Genomic DNA, 19,704 nt, shown 5'->3' with positions numbered 1-19,704 from the left:
GGCGCGCTCGATTGCAGAGGCTGTATTTTGCTCAATCTGTGCCTGCAGGTCTCATCCGGAGCTGTGAGGCTAGCCGGAGGTGTGAAAACAGGAAGTGGGCGGTTCCAATGGCCAAATGCTGCCCCTGGCCGAGTGAAGGCTTCTTTGCCCTTTATAGCGCCCCATGAGGCCACTGCTAGTAATCCTCTGCCCTACAGCACCTGAGCCAATTAATCCTGCCACATTTGCATGGCTTGGAAAACTGGTCTGGAGAATTAAAACCATTTCATCTGATATTAAGAGACAGTAGGAGGCAAAAGGAGTGGAGTTTGAGTTTTTTTTTCCCCCATTAGCCTGCGATGAAAGCTCGGACATTTTCGACACTCATGTTTTTAAGAAGAGTTGACATTTTCTCAGTGAGATGACGACCAGACCCGCAGCAGACGGAGCTCATCGAGCTGCACTGTGACGTTGAATGACGCAGTCGACACGAACAGTTCTCTCTTGTCAACTTTTACCCTGTTGAAAGGCAGCTTTCAACAGATGAAACACATTTTCGTTATGAAAATGCTGAGCTTTTTTGCTCCGCATACTTGTGCAAGAAGACATTCTCTGTCATTGTAATAGGTACTGCAGTACTGAGTACAATTAAGTCTAAGCGATTCACACTGACATTGCGGACCAAAACCACAGTCTTTAAGTCAGACGATGGCATGGCGAGCCTTAAGGCCCGTACACACCGGGACGAATTTCGCGCACGATATTTGCCGACGTTTAATGCCTCGTGACTAAACAAAGGGCACCAATGTGAGTGTGCACACCGACGCGAAAAACGCCACGCGTAAAAGCGTCATTTTTTAAAAAACGCCTTGGGTTTCGTTTTTTTTTTTTTTTGACGCGCCGTGTCAAAAAACTATACGACCAATGAGAATGGCACTATTGCACACGTGTCTGGAGCTTCTGAAGTTACAGTAAAACACAACTCGGGGGTGCTCAAACACAAAAATGTCTTGCTGAGCACACATACGTCACGGCGAACAAGATATAAGCCAAGTAGCGTCTACACTGCCGCGAAGAAATAAGACGAAGAAGATGCACTCACTGACGGACATTCTAAAATATCCCAGAAAACGCTCATGATACATTTTCAGCTCTTGTACCAGTCGATAAAACTCCCCATGTTCTTTTCTTCTCTTAAATATGGGATGTACCCAAAATCGGTGTCTTTCCCGGCGTCTTTCATCATTCAACAGAACAATGATTTCTTCATCGCTGGAACTGGAGCTAGAGCTACTGGTGCTGGATATATTCACGTTTTCTTTGTTTGATTCTGACAAGCGCGTAAATACTTGCTCTCTGAGTGAAAAGCGACTTTAAGAAGCGTAAAGTTGCGCAGCGCCACCTTGTGTACAGGGGGTATTTTTGTTTTACATTAAGCGCCATCTAACGCCAGGGAATGAAATTGCATGTTCGCTCGGCTCATCGTCAGCGAAAATCGCCTGGGTGTGAACACAAAAAACGTGGCGAAAAATGCTGGCGAATATTCGTCCCGGTGTGCACGGGCCTTCAATTTGATCATCTCAGTAGATTCGGGAGTCACCAAAAAACCACTAGACCTAACAAAAAACCACCCAAAATATTAATCAGTGAATAATTAGCAGTAATTAATCAGTCATTACTGATCTGTTTTAACTAACAATGTTTTCCCTTAAATATTAAGGACAAAAATAAATAAATAAAAGTGGTAATAATCAAACACTAGGAGTTCTATTATAACTTATTAGCCTATCATGAACAAAAGTGGACAATAATCTTGAGTGTTTTCTTTTCGTCAGTTTAGACGATGTAAAATATAAGCTAATTTCCTTATGAAACGTAATAAAGAGGAGTTTGATTTTCAAAAACCTGTAATTGAGGATATTACATTTTCCAAGTACTAATAAAGCATTAAGAGCTAAATCAAATACCACCTGAGATACCTCCAAAACTATTTTTTAAATTCTAATTATGAATTCAAAGGAAATTTTGTAACAATAAAAATCCTCCTAAAAACTCATGGATGCATTCATAAAAGAGATTGATCTATTTTCTTTATATTAATATCACAAAAAGCACAGTTTTTTTCCTGCCTGGCTCATTCTGTCTTTTCGGCGCAGCTTTAGATCAGATCTGAAGACTAAATAAACCAAAGACCACACATGAATTATCAAATAGACAGGGAGAACATGGAACAAAATTATTTAGAATGTATAAAAAAATAATAATAAAGCATTACATTACTGTCGTACGCTGAGTAAACTAAAGAAATAATCAACCCAACTTCCCATGAGACTGCCTAATCTATCATGCAACACAGCCTGCGCTAAAATTGAACTGGTAATATACAAATAATTTTTTGAAAATGATTTTAATCATTCAAATTAAACATGTAAATTGCATTTATGAAACAGATTAGTGGATTAACGTTTATTTTATTATTAGTAGGCTATACATCTCATGACGGCAGGTGAGGTACTGCTTCATCTGCTGCCCCTGCATTCACGTTCCCGGCTAACACAAATTTAAATAAACAACTAAAAACCACTTAACCGACCCCAAAACCTCCCAAGTAATGTCCTTCTGCCTAAAACAAGGATAAAAACCACCAAATCTGGCAGGACTGACTATTCGCTAAATTGCGCGTCTCCCCACTTGCTGACAGGGATTATTAATGATGGGCATAGAATGTACAAATGTGTTCAGGTCAGGACCCCAGACTTTTAGGGGCCCCAGGCAATTGCCTGCTTTAGCCTAATGGTAAGCTTGCCCCAGACCCAGAAATTTTTATTTTTAGACAGACTTTTATTTCTTGTCTTCAAATGTATTTGTGAAGAAATGAAAAAAAAAAACTGCAATAAAAATGTTCATTAAACTAGTCATTTGCATTTAATCTTATTAAAGTTGTACAATAATGCAACCCTCACACAGTTTCCACACCAGATCTGGTACTCTTTGTAAAAAGTTTGGACACCCCTGCTGTAGACCCATGCTGCTCCCTGTCCTCCTCCTCTGCCTCCATCCCTAATGCCCAGCTGTTTAGAGTCACCTCCTCCAATGCTTCGAGGCAGTCCAGCCATGTTTTTCAGAAAGCATGAGCTCTGAGTCAATGCACCACATTGAGCCACATCCACACACAAACACAATAGCGCCATTAAATATTAACCAGCATCTCTTCGGTCGAGGAGAGTGGCACAGAGTGGGAGGTTTCATGCGAGATGAGAGGGCCGTGAGTTGACACTGTCCAGTTTCAAGATGTCTTTGAGGTGTTTCATCAGAGCAAGTTATGGATGGAGATATTCTGCTTTGGAACAACCTAAAGAGGAGTGGAGGAACGAATCGATGGATAGTTTTCTGGAGCCCAACAACAAAGGTACTGATGGTTGGGTGTTTATTGCACAAAGCGGGCATGACACTTGATGCTGTTTGGCTCCATATGGCATGGCCAAGCGAGAGAATGAATGAGGGACTGTGTGTGGCCTGGAAACAAAAGCTTTGGGTTTTGGGTTAAAACGATCTTCTCCTATGCAATGTTTTTAAAGGCTAAATTCTAGATAGATTCAAGCCGACTCCTCTTTTATTTTGAAATTTCACATGGTTGTTTTGTTCACAAATTAAGGGGTAAAGTTTCAAACCACATTTTTTCACCTAGATCTAAATGAAAAATATTATTTTTTATAATTTGGAAAAGTCAACAGTCGAGATACAACTTTGTTTTTTATAAAATAGGAAAGTAAGAAGTATAATAAAAAAATTCTAACTTTAATCTTTCCCAATATAAATATTTTTGAAATTCCACCTCATTTAAACAGCTCGGTTTTACTTTCTTTTTGGATGCTTAATCCAAAAAGATTCTTAATTTCTAGTTAGGGATACTTCAAAAAGATTGAGGTAGGTGGTTTAGTTACATCATACAATAGGAACATATGCATTTTATTAATGATCTTTTGCACACATATTGTCAGTTGTATTTAATTTAGCAAAATGTCCCATACCATAAAACTTCCACCGCCGCGCTTTACTGTGTAAAGTGAAGGAAAGAACCGTGAGAAACCAATTTAGTCTTATCAGGTCAAAAGACACACTTCCAGAATTCCATTTTAATAATAATAAATGTCTTTATGACTTTGATATGCTGACTTGGACAGATTTGAGCCGAGCACCTCTAAACAAAATTTTGTTTTTAAGACCCAAAAATACGTTTATTGCTTTTTATAATTTTTTATATACGGTTTGAGTTTAAAGAGAGTCAATAAACTCTGAGAATTTGGTTAGGGGAAGTAAAACAAAAATAATTTTAATCTAGAAGTGTCTGTCTTTAACTTTAAAGTAGCATGGAGCAGCATGATAAAAATGGGAAACTGAAACAATTAACAAAAATGTATTGGAACAAAAAAAAGTGGATATTTTCTGAGTAATTCGGTAATTCTTACTAGTCTTGTGTTTTTTGCAAAAAACTCCTGAAAGTTTTCAGCTTTGTAATAGGCACTGTATTGCCATTTTATTACTAACCAAATCAAGTCTATTAATCCATTCAATTCAATTTGTTCTAAATAGCCCAATATTGCAACAATAGTTGTCTTGATTGGTGGGCTTCAATGTACATTGTACCAGGTCTGTTAGAGAAGAGTTAGCTTATCTAACCCTACAACTACATGTTTGAATAGTGTAGCAGATGGGCTTCATCCAGATGGAATTGGGGGATGAGCCAGAGGCGAGGTCCACGCCAATACAGGAGCACAGACAACAGCCAACTGGAATCTAGAATCACTCCCACTCCACCGGAGGGGAATGAGAAAAAGGGACAACACGTGAGTCGCACTGCATAAAACAGGCATGAACTAAATGATAAAGAATAGAGGAGAGGAGGTGAGGAGAAATAGATGAGAACCGAGGACAGAAATGCAGTGCACCATACTTTCCCCAGCTTTTAACTTCTAGCAGCCTACTAACAACTAAATGTTATTGTTATTCAAACAAATCCAAATATGTTAATAGTAAGTTACATGCACTATGGTACTCATAGCAGATTCCAATAATAATAATAATTAAAAAAAAAAAAATAAGCTACATGGTGGTGCAGTGGTTAGCGCTCTTGCCTCACAGCAAGAAGATCCCTGGTTCAAATCCCAGCTGGGGGACCTGAAACAGAACATCAATGGGGGACCTTTCTGTGTGTAGTTGGCATGTTCTCCCCGTGCACGCGTGGGTTCTCTCTGGGGACTCCGGCTTCTTCCCACCGTCCAAAAACATGCTTTGTAGGTTAATTGGTTTCTCTAAATTGTCCATCGGTGTGAATGGATGTGTGATTGTGGCCCTGCATGCGACAGACTGGCGACCTGTCCAGGATGTCCCCTACTTTGCCCGCAACTAGCCGGGATAGGCTCCGGCAGCCCCGTGACCCCGAAAGAGATACAACGTAATAGAAAATGAATGAATGTTAATTTTGTAATTTTCTCAAATCCAAAATGTTATTCAGCCAAAGTGCAATTTAGTTTTAGACAGACAGACAGATAGAATAGGCTGTAAACTAAATAGTCACTCAAAAAACAATAACTATCCAATCTTTTAACAATATAAAAAGAAACAACAACACCATCTAACCCACCATCACACATACTTCTGCCTACTTCTTCAAATAGAAGCAGCTTTTATCCTTATTTAGGGCTGTTACAGTCATAGGATAAAAACTTTTTCAGTGTATTGAGTTCCACTTGGCCTCCTCTGCAAAAACTTTACAAAATGTATAGCAAAACATCTATGAATTATCATTACCTCTAATAGTGAAGCAAAATTCTATAATTCATAACAAACTACTGCAGAATAGAAAGTAAAAAACAAAATATTGTTAGACGTTTTATCAAAGAATGTTGAATTTAGCAAATGTAGAGTTTGATTAAAGGCAATACATTTATTCTACAAACTCTGAGATACAAGCTGCTGCCAACAAATTTACTTTGATGAGTCACACTTTAAAAAAAGAAAAAAGTCATTCTCCAATTGTAGTATGATAGAAATGTATTAAAACACACCAAAAGTAACACAAAAAAACAACAATTTTTGTTGTCTTTTTGTGAAATAAATAGACAAAGATACAAACAGAGATTTTTGACATGCAGTCTTTGTCTCTTCTGCCCTCTTCTGTTTCCTTCTGCTCATCACATGAAACTGTTGAGTTGGAAAATCAGGGTACAGCACTGGCACAGTTACTGATAAGAATTTTTAAAACTCTACTTTTCACCTTTACATATTCAGAAATATATCTTAAGCTTTTTAATTTTACCATCATTTTTTTTTACAAAATAGTAGCACAATTATCTATTCTACTGACACAAAAAAGAAAGAAAGATAAAGAACTCCACAAGCTTTGGTGTTAAAGCTCATCAGTGATTTAGATTCTAGAAAGAGTTAGCAAGAAAGCTCAAAATTCATAAAACTTTTTTATTTTTAAGTCAAACCTCTTTAATAAATCCTTATTTTACTCATTCTTCCATGAGGGAACTTTCATCCATCCACTTCATGACCCACCACATCCATTTTGTGGTCACAGGCCTGTCCCGGCTGCTGTTGGGCGAAGGTGGGGTACACCCTGGACAGGTAGCTTGTCTGTCATAGGGTATGATGGAACTTTGATGCATCAAAATCCTTTTTTTTTTAATTCGATTTTGCTCAATGACGAATAAGACGCTCTCATGTCATACATATGCATAAATATGCATAAAAGTACAAATTTATATAAATATGTTTTGCACATGGAAAATGTCTGCAAATTACTTTGACAGGCTTATATAATGTCAAAACATGAAACCCATCTTTAGTTTACCAATTAGTCATAATGTTCAAACTATAAACTGTGAAAAAACAAATAAAAAGAACACAAAAATTGTTTTAAATGGTGCATTAATGCTTTAATACCAGCAAAAACACATAAAATATTCTTATTCAGCAAAGGAAAAGTCTCCAAAAAGAAACAAACAAAAGTGATTTAGATAATCCAAATGACTGTTTTACTAAATGACATATCAAGAAAAATGTGAAATATTTATAACTTTTATTAAGTAATTAGGTCCCTATTTTTTTCTTACAATCCATTTCAATCTAGATGTTTCCAATATTTTTTGTGAATAGCGTACATACACAAGGCCATTGAAACTTTTTTAAATTGCTTACTTGGGCAACCATACTAAGTTATCTTTTTATTCAAAGCTTGACTCACATGGAGAAAAACTGTTGATCTTTTGAATACCAAATATCAAAGCCTCCCATTGAGATGTGCGTGTGTGAGCATTGATAAGACAGCTCATCACACATTAGCAGCCACCCGAGACATTGTCCCAGCAAGCCATTAAAAACAAACCAATCCTTCGTTTCTGACGTCTGCTTCCAAGTGTTGGATGATGATAATGTGTGTGTCCACATATGGGCCACAGCAATTAATGCACAATGGGAATGTGTAATTGTCTACTTAAGCAGTCAAGCAGAAAGCAAGCACAGCAGCACAACACAAAGAGTTACACGAGTGTGCCATGTTGACCAAGAAACCTAATCACTACACTTTTGATGCTTGGGTTGATGTGTAAAGAGCTTGACCCACCACTGCTCTCCCTCAGGTAACTATTATACATTTGTTGTTTGAGTAATTGCTAAGGCCTAGTTGAAGCAAACAGAGCCTATCTTTGCCATCAGAGGCCTATTGTGAGCTGATGATGTACCATTTGGGTAAACTAAAGGGGGTTGGCTTGTGCGTGAGAGCATGAGCACTTAAAAACGGTGGTCTCGATGAGAAAGGAGATGCAGAAATTAGCACAGGCGAGTGATGTTTGGATGAATATATATGGACGGAAAACCCTAAAAATATGCATTTTTTTCATAAACGATAAAGGTAAGCAATCCAAATGCTCATTTATTACATATTTACAAAAATCATTATGCATAAAAAGCAGTTTGGATTAATCAATTTGATGTTTTTTCATCAGAATTGTTCTGTCATTGGCATGATAATTACACTGATTAATGTGTATTTATTAACTACAAAGGGTCGGTAGATTTAATTGGGACTTGAGAAAAGCGCAAAAATCCTAAATTATATTGCGTCAATATTACATTTTTAAGTAGTCCATTTAGTTTATTCTCACTTTTCTTTGCAAAAATGCTTTTTCCTCCTTATGACAAAGCTTTATAAATTTCTGAATTTGTAAGCTTCTCTTTTCTGTGATTGAATAGCTTGAGTTTTTTCCCCCCCAAAAAGCTCTAAGGTAAAAAAAAACATAATTCAAAAGGGTTTTCTGATAACTTTGTTTTATAGATTGGCCTACTGTTTCCTAGTTTTATATTTTTTTGTTTTTTGCTAATTATTCCCTTGTCATCCACGCTATTTTGGTAAATTTCAGACTCACCCACCTTAAACTGCAAATATTTAGTTTAGCTTGTGCAAGCATTTACATACTAAATAAACCTGGATGTATTTGGAGGTCTGAAAGCCTTTTTGATCAAAATGCACAAATTCTGTGAAAGATGATACTGTCTCTATTTTTAAACTACAATGTAATTCACTTTTGCCTGTAGTTTAAAGTTTGCATTTTCCTTTCAGATCTGAGAGTCAAACTAATTTAATCCTTGTGCTATCCTATGACCCCACCCTTACATTGACGTGTTCTCCCTACCATGACAAAGGGGGATAAAGGTGAAGTGGATTTTATGTAATCCATGGACACCAGTGAAGATCCCAAATCATTGAAGAAAAAGGTTCAGCGCACTGTCTAGTGGGTCTAGATGACCCAACTCCCAATGTTAAAGTGCCTAGGATAGCACAAGGGTTACAAGTGTTTGATCCCTAAAGATAGTTCCCTTTGTGTCTTTGCACTCTGGTGCATCTCCAGTGTCAGATGGCTATATAATCTGACAGGAAAGGTGAAGATCTTAATGGATCCAAAAACCTTCAAGGAAACCTGAGTTCAGCATTCTCTTCCTTCTTTCTCATGTTCTCATTCTCTAACGTCTTTCACTTTTAAAACATAGAGTTATGCTAATCTAAAAGCAAAGCTTCTGTCACTAAACTCTTAAGCTATGTACCCACCGCCCTCTGCAACCACTAAAGTAACAACTTCCAATGAAAAGTCTAAGAAAATGCGTGTTTTGGTATCCACGTTCAAAACTCTCACGTTCATTAGTAGTTACGCAAGTTTCCACATCCGTTTTTGGGCTCTAAGTACAAAAACATGCGGCTATTGAAGACTAGGTCAAACTCTGACTAATCAGAGTGACGTATGAATGGCGTCCCTTGTAATTCACCAAAGTGCCATCCGTTTGAAAATTGACCATGGAGGAGAAATCATGATGTTGATCGATCCCCGCTCTCCCCAGCCAGCTGTCGCCCCCTGAGCTAGTCTGCAGGTCACCGCTCCCCCCAGGGGATGGGTCAAAATGCGGAGAAGAATTTCCCCATTGTGGGATAAATAAAGTATCAATTATTTTATTATTAATTAATAATTGTGTTTTATGCCCGGTCAGAATTTATGACACCAGGTCTTTTATATATCAGAATAGAACTGTAGACGAAAAAAGCCTGGAGCAAGACTTCTGATATTTGCACCACTTAGACTTTTTACAACAAAAGCTTCCAACTATCGGTGGAAGACATGCGCTAGAATACAGTATGAACCAGACTTACATTAGCACATTCTTGAAAACACATGCTTGGTGTGTTCATAGCTTCACACCAGTTTATATATCAGCTATTTTTAGGCCTTTCAAAGAACAACTAATTCCATATATATGATAATACAGTACTTTTGTCACATTAAAGATTACTAAACACTAAATAATTTTTTTAAATGAAATATTGATTCATACGTTAAAAATTAGTTAGCAAAATATAAAGTTTGAATGAACTATCCCGACAAGGTCAGCAAAGCGCAGGACTTCCATACTTTCTGCCTCTAGTTGCTTTGCCCGGCCCTCGTAAATCCTGACCAATGAGTGAAGAGATCTTTAGTCATGTGGTTTTGTCTACAAGCTTTAGTACAGAACAGGAAAGTCAGCTTGACTGCTGTCTGAACAGACAAAACGCAAGGTTGGGACTTGATCTGAACCTAATTAAGCTGATTGGGTCCGGACCAACAGATAAGGGTACGAAAGAAAGGGGATAGTTAAGAGGAAATAAAAGGGGGGGTCCAGGAGATTAGAGGATGATTAGGGAAGTTTGCGTGTGGGGGTGGGGTGGGGGGGGACCAGGGGAGACCATAAAGCAACAAGATGCTGCAAGTTTTTTTTAAGTTCATCAGCATTACTGTCAAGTGTAGGTGTAAGTCATAAGGGGCATTTCTGATGATGTTAGCTGTGTCTTGCATGAGTGAAGAGCTTAAGACAAGGGGGGGGGGGGGCACAACGACTTACAGTCTCTATTCTCAAAAGTCCTCTGGAGTCAGATTTACAATTGCAAGAACTGAATATTTCACCATTCATCTAACAGCAGTTAACAGCATCTAAAATACACACAAGAACATATTTTTCCTACAGAGAATATTTCTTTTATGTACACGGATGGAACACTCTTTTTGTGTAAAAATTATTCATATATCAGTTTTATCAAATGCTGTCTGTGAAAATGATCATAAAATAATACAATTGATAATGTTTTTCATCAGAGGGGGTCTTTAAAAGTAACAACTGAATTTTTTAAAAGGGTACGTGTGTGTATAGTATGTTTATGTATTTTCCAATTTCCAATCAGTGTTATGACTAACTATCCTAAGTTTATCTATCTATCTATCTATCTATCTATCTATCTATCTATCTATCTATCTATCTATCTATCTATCTATCTATCTATCTATCTATCTATCTATCTATCTATCTATCTATCTATCTATCTATCTATCTATCTATCTATCTATCTATCTATCTATCTATCTATCTATCTATCTATCTATCTATCTATCTATCTATCTATCTATCTATCTGTCTGTCTGTCTGTCTGTCTGTCTGTCTGTCTGTCTATGTATGTATATCTGTATATTTTATTCTTCTTTACTTTTGTTTTTTATTTCCAAATTATGATTTTATATGGAAAATCACAGGCTTTTCACTGCTTTTGTACACAGTGCTCCATTGTCATCGTCTCCATCATAGGAACTGAGCCACTGGTAATTAAGTTTGTTTACCATTTGGCTAGGTTTACAACAAGCTTTCAGTTCTCTGATTAATATGTATGCAGCAGCTGTCAATCTTCATACGGCTTCCCCTAATGATTGACATCCTACATTCATTATCCCAACGCTATTGGATATGAGACTTATCTATCCAGGTGTCTGCCTGTTTATGAAAAGTTTACTATCAGTAATTTGAAGTCTCACTTTGTGAATTGCACTCCTTTCCTACCATATATTTTTTATGTAAATGTGACATTTTCTTCTCTTTTGTAGCTTATGTAATTGTATGCTTACACTTGTCTACTCTTTTGTCAGGCTTTTTTCCACTATTTATGCAATCATACTCCAGAAAACAGATGCATGTCACAATATCATGATTTTTAGAATGTTTTTCATATTTTGTAAAGATTTATTATTACTGGTTTTTACACCTGATAGAAACAAAAAATCCAAATTGTTCTGTTTTGTATTATAATTTTGCAGTTTCCACCTTTTCCTGCTGTCTTTTTTCCCCTGTCTGTGACTGTCTGACTGTTAACTCCTGACATGAACCTGCGTCCAGCACTGTTTATTGGTTAGGGAGCAGGCCGGGGTGGGGTTTACCTCTTGTGGTATATTTAGAGGAGCATTCAATGAATGTTTTATCTATGATGTGTAGAAAGAACACAGGGCAGTCATTAAACATTCATATGTGCCACTGAGATGACCTCCTGGAATATCATCCCATCATCAATGAATTAGCATCAGTCCATCATTATTGAGCTGATGTCAGACCTTCACAGCAAAACTCCAAATCAGAATAAGTTTTTTGCCTAATTTCTAAACTTCTTGACAAAAAACTACTTTCAGACTTTAAATAAAGCAAAATTACTTGGCTAATGTTTTTGTGAATCAGAATGACTTTTTCGGAAAGAAAATACTTTCAATTTTTCACTTGTTTCATAGACAAATTATTATTATTTTTGCCAATCACATGCGATTTTATCATTTTCAATAAAAGTTTTTTGCACACTGCTATTGAAATTGTACTGTATTTAATTTAATTTTTATCTAAAAATATTAAAATTACAATCTTATTAGGTGTAAAATAATATTTTGACTAGAAATGAAGTAAATGTTGCAGGACTTTTACTTTCTTATGTTTTTAATCAACAATTTCATTCTATCATAATTCAGATTTGCTACTCAAAAAATGGCAAAGGAGCAAGTATGTCTGCAAATGTTCATACATTTGGCATACATTTGCTATAGTGACAACGGAAATTTGTAACTGCTGTACTTTGTTGTTTCTTCTTTTTTCTTCTTTCCCACACTTAAATTATTAAATAGACATCTTATGATAATAAAAAACAACTGTCTTTGTATTGTCAATGTTTATAGTTCTTTTTTATTTGATTGTGAATAATGACTCAAGATTTAATAGTCTTGTAAAAGCTCAAAATTACACTCTTTTATTTTTTTCAAACAAGTTTGGTAATTTTTTTTTAACACAAGTCCAATCAGTATGTTGTAATGGTAACACCAATATGTCTTTGTGGGCTTGTATTTGAAATGATTTAAATGCACAACTCTCAGCTGCTCTGCTACCGATGTGCAGGTTTGGCACAATTTGGCTCGGCCTCTCAGACACAGTTTAGCAACAGCTCAGCCAACTTGCATTATTCATACAGAGTGAACCAGGATAGTATTACCCAGAGGTAGTGTAGCCCGTGCATCAAGGTGCCCTTTGAGGCTATAAAAGTTAATACTTACTCTGATTGTAAGTACACATACAGGTGCAAATGCATCTTCTCATACATGTCCTGAAATGTATATGTTATGATAAGGGGGTTACCGTTTGGTAAACGTGACTAAAAAAGTTTCAGTGACCAGAGGGATGGGTGCTAAAGGTTGCAGGAGGTCACAAAGGCAGGCTGACGTGGACGTAGGAGGATACGACCACAAATGCAACACACATGCACACTCGCTCACCTACAAAGAGGACAGGGAAAACGCACACCATCGCACTCACATGGCTCTCCGTGGTGGGAAACCTTGCTGCCAAAGTTGGAGAATGAAGGGATTCCCTGCAGGACTCACAGGACAAACTGCAACTCTTTCAACGGATTATCAACTTTCACACAATATGTGATGTCAGGACCTCATCTCGCTACTCAGCAAGACAAGGAACTTACTTTGGATTCATGTGAAAGATCATTATGAAAAATCCAGCACTTTAAGGGCGGTAATACTGATGGATGCAGTAACCAGTAAGATTGGCTTTTCATAAGCGAAACTCTTTTCTTAATTAAACACAGATGGAAAAATGTCTTTCTTCATAGGAACTGAGACAATTATTTTTTCAAGGCTAAAAGACACTAGGCAAGCAGTCCTGGATGGCTGAGATTTAAATGAAACTTCTTTAACTTATTTTGAAAGACTGTTATTTCTTTATTGTACATTATCAAAGAATTGACCTAAGACAGAGTACAAGTGGGTTTGTTTTTTGTGACAGAAGTGGATCAGACGAGAGACAGCATGAGGGCGGAAATATAAGAAGATGCTGCAGCCACTTGAATTTTCAATCACCAAGCTTTACCTAAACTCTGCCATGGTTTGAATTAGGATCATTATCATGCCGCCCAAAAAAGGTGACCCAAAATCTGCTGGCAAAAAAAGCAAATTAGAGGAATCGAAGAAAGGAGGAAAAGATGATAAGAAAGGAGGGAAAGATGATAAAAAAGGGGCAAAGAAGGCAGATGAGACACCAGCAAAGGGGAAGGATAAGAAAGGGAAGGGAAAGAAACCTGTCAGTGAATCGGAGGAGGGGTCAGAAGATGAAGAGGAGGAGGTGCAGAGTGAGGAAGAAGAAAGTGTAAGTGAGGAAGAAGTGGTAACAAAGAAGGAGGCAAAGACAGATAAGGGAAGGGGCAAAGCAGCTCTTAAAGGTGCGTCAAAAGCTGTGGCTATGAAAGGTGTAAAGCCCTCGAAACGTTCTCCGGATGATGATAAAGAAAATGAAAATGATGGAAAGACACAAATGAAGAAAGGTGTGGGGGCGATGAATTTAAAAAAGATGAGTGATGTCCACATCAAGGGTGCATCCAAGGCCATGATGGGCTTTGCTGCAGAGGGACAGAAAAAGAAAGAAGCGAAAGCACAAAAGGCAACTGATGCAAAATCTCACCTCAAAGGAGCCTCTAAAGCCCTCACAGGCTTCGCTGGAAAGTCCTCTCCTTTTGGTTTACCCTCCAAGCAGCAAGATAAAGCCAAACCAAAGAGAAACCTTAAAAGCACCTCCCGTCTTTTCTTGCGTCTTTCCAAAAAAAAGAAACCGCCGGCAGGCAGTAAACCACTTTTGGGCACAAGTAAACTCTTTTCAGGTTTTGGAGGAAAATCAGCTGCTGAAAAGAAGCCAGGTCTGTCAGGCTTTAGCATGTTTAACAAAAAAGACACGTCAAAAGAATCTGCACCAACTAAAAAAAATAATTTATCAAGCTTAGAGGGTAAGGGCAAAATGGCAACGGAGGCAAAGGGACTGGGAGGAAGGTTTAAGGGCATGTTTGGGAAGAAGAAAACAGGCCAAGGGTTCAAGAATAAGAGTTGGATGATAGGAAGAATGGCAGCAGCTACCAACTGGTTGACTGGAAGATTCCTGTCCTCTAAAGGTCAAGGGCGCTATGGGGCATTGGCAGGGAGAAGGAGTCATACAAGTTTTGCCAACAAAGGATCAACAGGGAGACACGGGCACTATTATGATAAACCCTACGAGTATGATGACCATTATATGTATGAGAAGGATTATCACAACAGAGAGGGACTAAGAGGCTATTCAAGACAACCAATTTCCAATGACCCGTATGACATGTATGGAGAGGAAATGGACTATGATGATGAAGAGTGGGAAGATCAGTATGGTTACTATGATGAAGAAGGTAACTTCTACTACGATGATGAGCTTTACTACAATGATGAGGATAATTATTATTATGACTACCCTTATGGCTATCATGAAGATGAATATCCATATCATTATGAAGAGGAAGAGATGGAGTACTACTATGGTGAAGATGGGATGCTATATGCAGTGGAGCCAGAACTATATGGTTACTATGGAGATGCTATGTATGGTGTCTATGAACAAATTACCCCTGAGCTGTATGAAGATTTTTTTCACCCCAACATGACTGCAAGCTACAGTATGGCAGACCCATATCACATGATGAGTTACACTTTTCCTGTCCAAGGAATGCTGACTGATCCAGTGGAGGCATACATACAGCCTGCTCCTACATACTTCCCTCATCAGCAGCATTTTAACACGAATGTCCAGCTGGATCCAGCTGAGACAGGACAACTATATGGACAAGAACAAATTTCAACTCTTCCTGAGCCTCAGACATCAGAACAATTCAGGGTTCCAAGGCCCCAAGTTCTGCTGTTTGGAAAAGACAGACTTGAAGTTGAAACCTTGCCACCACCCCATCCTAATTCTCATCTTTCCTCAGCAATACATCCTCCTTACTCTCCAGTTCTTGCTCTCAACAACCAGGAGATTATGTCAGATATGCAGAATGAGCAACTTATTCCCACATTCTTACTTGCTCAACCTGTTGATCCAACAGGTATGAACCAACAACAAATGTCTTTTCTTTCTGACCATGCCCCAATGACACCAACTGTGAACATTGATCAGGAATATTTTCAACCACCTTATCCAATCCAGCCTCCTTTTTCTATTCCTCCAACTAACTTGTTCCCTGCTTCACAAATGCCAACACCTCAGTTTTCTTCCCAGGTCTACCAAGCTCCCCTCTTCCAAGACCCACAAATGTTTCAGGTGCGACAAATGCCACCAGTGGCCCCTTCAATACAGCAAATGATGTATTCACCATTAGCTTCACCAATGGCTTCACCATTGCCCCCACGAAGGAGGAGTCCCCTCCCATCCCCACAGCTATCACTGAGACCAGTATCAACTAGGTCGATGGCTTCTCCTTCAAACCAGTTCTCACCACATGTCATGGACTTTCAACAAGGACACATTCTTAATAACCGCTCATCATTGCAAGACCAGAGGCCTAATTCACTATTTGAAACACAGAGACAACCAAGTCCTCCTTTGTCTCCACCACACCACAGAAGAGGCATGTCTATTAGAGCAGAACCCTCTCTGAGACTAGGGAGAGCAGGGATGGGGTTTAACAGGGCTACAACAACAGTCCGACCACAATCACCACTTTCTAGACAACTGGCTTCTCCTCAGGAATCATCAAGGCACAGACACAGTCCTCCATCTTCCCCAAGACTTTCTTTCCGACAGCAACCTCCTCCAGATGCAGTGCCTTTGCCACCTACCAGACCAAATTTATTCAAGAGAGAGAAAAGAATCTCTGTTATGAGGCACCCTCCATCTTCTCCTCCACCGTCACCACAAAGACATAGCCCCATTCAAATAGAAAGACCTCAATCACCACCACAATCCTTCCGTCCCACCTCTCCCCGTCAATCACCATCTCCTTCACCATCCCGTGTCACCCGGTCTTCTACTCGTAGGATGATAAGTGGCCCTGTGGCCAGAAACCAAGTGCCCATGAGGGCTGTAAAACCCTCCCCTGCTAACCCCTATGTAAGAAGACGCAGTAGACAAGGGCCTCCTGTTACTCAGCAGGTAGCTCCTTTTAGAACCTCCAAACATAGTGGTGCTGCTTCTCCTTTAGGACAGGTCGGGGCTTCAGCTCCCACATCCATGTTAAACAGAGTAGATTCCCGTCCAGTTGGCATCAGAGAAGCAAAACGAACGAGCTCTACTCAACGAGGTTTCCACAGACCTGTAGGTCGGGGGCAGCCTCTTGTCCGGATGCCAAGAAACCAGACTTCTTTTCAGTCAAGAGAGTCCATTAGAGGTCCTTCTACACTGGCTTCAGTACCTCCACAGTCATCTTTGAAACAAAGTAGACCTTTAGTTCCTCAGTCATCAATGCGAAGAATGCAAAGCAGACCTCCATCACCACAAATGCTACATCGTAGAACGCCACAGCCTTCTCGCTCTGGCTCTCCAATGCATTTATCTCACCCACCATCTCCATTGCCTCAAAGATCAAGGAGTCCCCATAACCTGGGCCCAACCAAGTTCCACCTGGCCTCACCTCACTCCAGTCTACCCCATGATGTTCTCCTCTCATCACAAAGTATCGCACAGGTTGATTATACATTGATGGAGCCAGGAGCATCACCGATGCTTACAAATGCTTTACAGGGGTCTTACTCCACCAATGCTTACAACTCACCTGTACAAAGACCAATGTCCCCACAGCTACAACAAAAAGTCTTCTCCCAAAATCTTCCTCAGCAACTACCATTATCCCCAAATATGGGACGCAGACTCCAAAATCCTTATCTCCAAAACATTGGAAACATTTCACCATTACAATTAATCCCTTCACCAATACCTGATGGGCAAGGGGAAGGTACCCAGCAAACTCAAATGGAAAACTCTCTAGGCAATGTAGGTCTATCTACTGCTTTAATGCAAGACTCGCAATTACCAAGTGCCCCATATTCATCTCCTTTGCAACGAAATGTTAACACTTTTACAAATGTCCGGGCCCCCCCTCAACATGGAGCCTCTGCAGCCCATTTTGTTCTTTCAGCGCCACACTTGTCCTCAGCAATGCTTAGGCCACAGTCACATAATACTTCTTTAGCATCTTCTTTACAGCGACACCTCTCCCCCGCTCACCTTCCTACCACATCTCAGCAGGGAGGTTTTAGAGGTAGCTCCCCACTTCTTTCTGGTAGACTGCAGACATCTGCCATCCAGGGATCCACGTTCAGGCTCCCAAGTGGCACTTTGGGAATGTCTCAAGCTTCCGTTGAGTCTCCAAACAGGAATGAAAGTACAGGTGGTGGTGTTCATCTCTCATATTCAGCACTTTCAGGTGCCCTGCAAAACCCAAGTCTACGTCAGGCAAACTATAAACTTCCCAATAGCCCTTTGGTCAGAAACAATACGGCAAGCCAGCCATCTTCTTCTGCTCTGTCCTCTGCTCTTCTAAATGCAAATGTTCGATCGGCTTCTTATCGATTACCAGATGCTTCCCTTCTGATGCATCCAAGAAATAAGGCAGAAAATGCTGAGAGTGTCCTGTCATCGCCTGGTTTGTCAAATGCTCTGACAAATGCTAACCTTCATAAGGCAAAGTTTCAGCTCCCAGAGGGATCATCTCTATTTTCAAAAAACAAACCTCAAGCCCCATCCAGTCCTTTTCTTTCTGGTGCCTTGTTGAACACCAATATTCGTGGAGCTTCTTACAACATCTCAAACACCTCTTTATTCAAGAAGCCTGGAACTGCTGAGACTTCTCAACAACAATCGCTTGATCTTTCAAATGCTCTCCGGAATCAAAACCTGAAGTCTGCCACTTATCGTTTGCCGGATGGAACTTTAATGACCCGTTCCCAGGCTAATACAGGACCTCAGTCCCTTGAACTGTCCAATGCTCTATCAAAGAACCAAAACCTCCGTGGAGCAAAATACCGTCTCCCTGATGGTAACATCATGACAAGACTTGGTGCCCCTAGCACTCCACAGCCCCGTTCTCTTAACCTCTCTGGTGCTTTGAAGAGCACTCACCTACAGGGAGCATCCTTCCGCCTGTCGTCCTCATATGCTGTAGTATCACCCCAGGTCCAAGAAGCTGGGCCTGAGCAGCACTGGGCACAGGGCTCCGGTGCTGAATTAGGGATGCAACAAGATGTGGATGTGTGGGGGACAGAGAGAATTCTCCCTCATGGGACAGTCCAGAACCTTAATAAGTGGTCCATGTACAGAGATGGAGAGCTTCTGGAGCCCCAAATTCTGATTGGACAGACACATGAGGGGGCACAACCAGAAGAGTGGAATCTCAACAGGGAGGGGGAACCAAAGGGAAACTGGTTTGATAAGGTAATATCCAAATTGAATTATGTAAAAAAAAAAAAAAAAAAAATGATTTTTGAATGTGATATCTTTTTCTACAGACCAACAAATAAACTAGAAAGATGGTTTTGGACTCAGAATGAGGACTTTGAATAAATCATGTTTTATTTCTTCCACACAAAAAATCCTTCAAACTAAACACATTTTTGTTTTTGCTTTCTATTTTTGTGTATTTGCACTATGCCCTTACTTGTGGGTTTATGTACTTGTTTTTAGATGTACTCAATTAGAAGCATGCCCACCATAACTCACCGGGAGCAGAGGGAGGAAGATGGTGTGGAAGACATGACACAGTTGGAGTAAGTAAAATATCTCTTTCAGCCTAACTCTTCTTAGTAAACCAAGCAAGTCAGGGTTAGTTGATTTTGTTCCAAAAGTGTTTTTCAACCTTTTTAGAGCCAAGGTAAATGTTTATTCTGAATAAAAAACACAAGCCAAAAAATATCACTGACTGAAAATGTAAAAGAATACACACAAAGAAAAAAGGAGAATAGTCTTTTGTGATCTTTAATATAATCAGTGTGAAACCTTGACCTGTTGGAATGAACAAAGCTGGTAAAGCTTCAACGAACATTGATT

The 19,704-nt window shown here is 39.3% G+C and overlaps 2 protein-coding genes across 2 annotated transcripts in view; both read left to right on the top strand.

Moving 5' to 3' along the window:
- Positions 1-13,642: 13,642 nt before the first annotated feature.
- On the top strand, positions 13,643-19,350 carry LOC144994263 (uncharacterized). Its single transcript, XM_078951410.1, has one exon. It carries the CDS (start codon positions 13,780-13,782, stop codon positions 19,219-19,221), a length of 5,442 nt encoding a protein of 1,813 aa, XP_078807536.1. The 5' UTR covers positions 13,643-13,779; the 3' UTR covers positions 19,222-19,350.
- Positions 19,237-19,704, top strand: part of myo15aa (myosin XVAa) — a 62,088-nt gene continuing 61,620 nt past the window's right edge. Inside the window, exon 1 of the mRNA XM_078951021.1 lies at positions 19,237-19,424. Coding sequence (XP_078807147.1) covers positions 19,342-19,424 — 83 coding nt within the window. The 5' untranslated portion in view covers positions 19,237-19,341. The remainder of the gene's footprint in view (positions 19,425-19,704) is intronic.

Source organism: Oryzias latipes, chromosome 8 (assembly GCF_053564925.1).
Source record: "Oryzias latipes strain Hd-rR chromosome 8, Olatipes_Hd-rR_3.1".
NCBI classification, from domain to species: Eukaryota; Metazoa; Chordata; class Actinopteri; order Beloniformes; family Adrianichthyidae; genus Oryzias; species Oryzias latipes.
The sequence above is the reverse complement of the archived record's forward strand: the minus strand, read 5'-3'. Positions and strand labels throughout refer to the sequence as shown.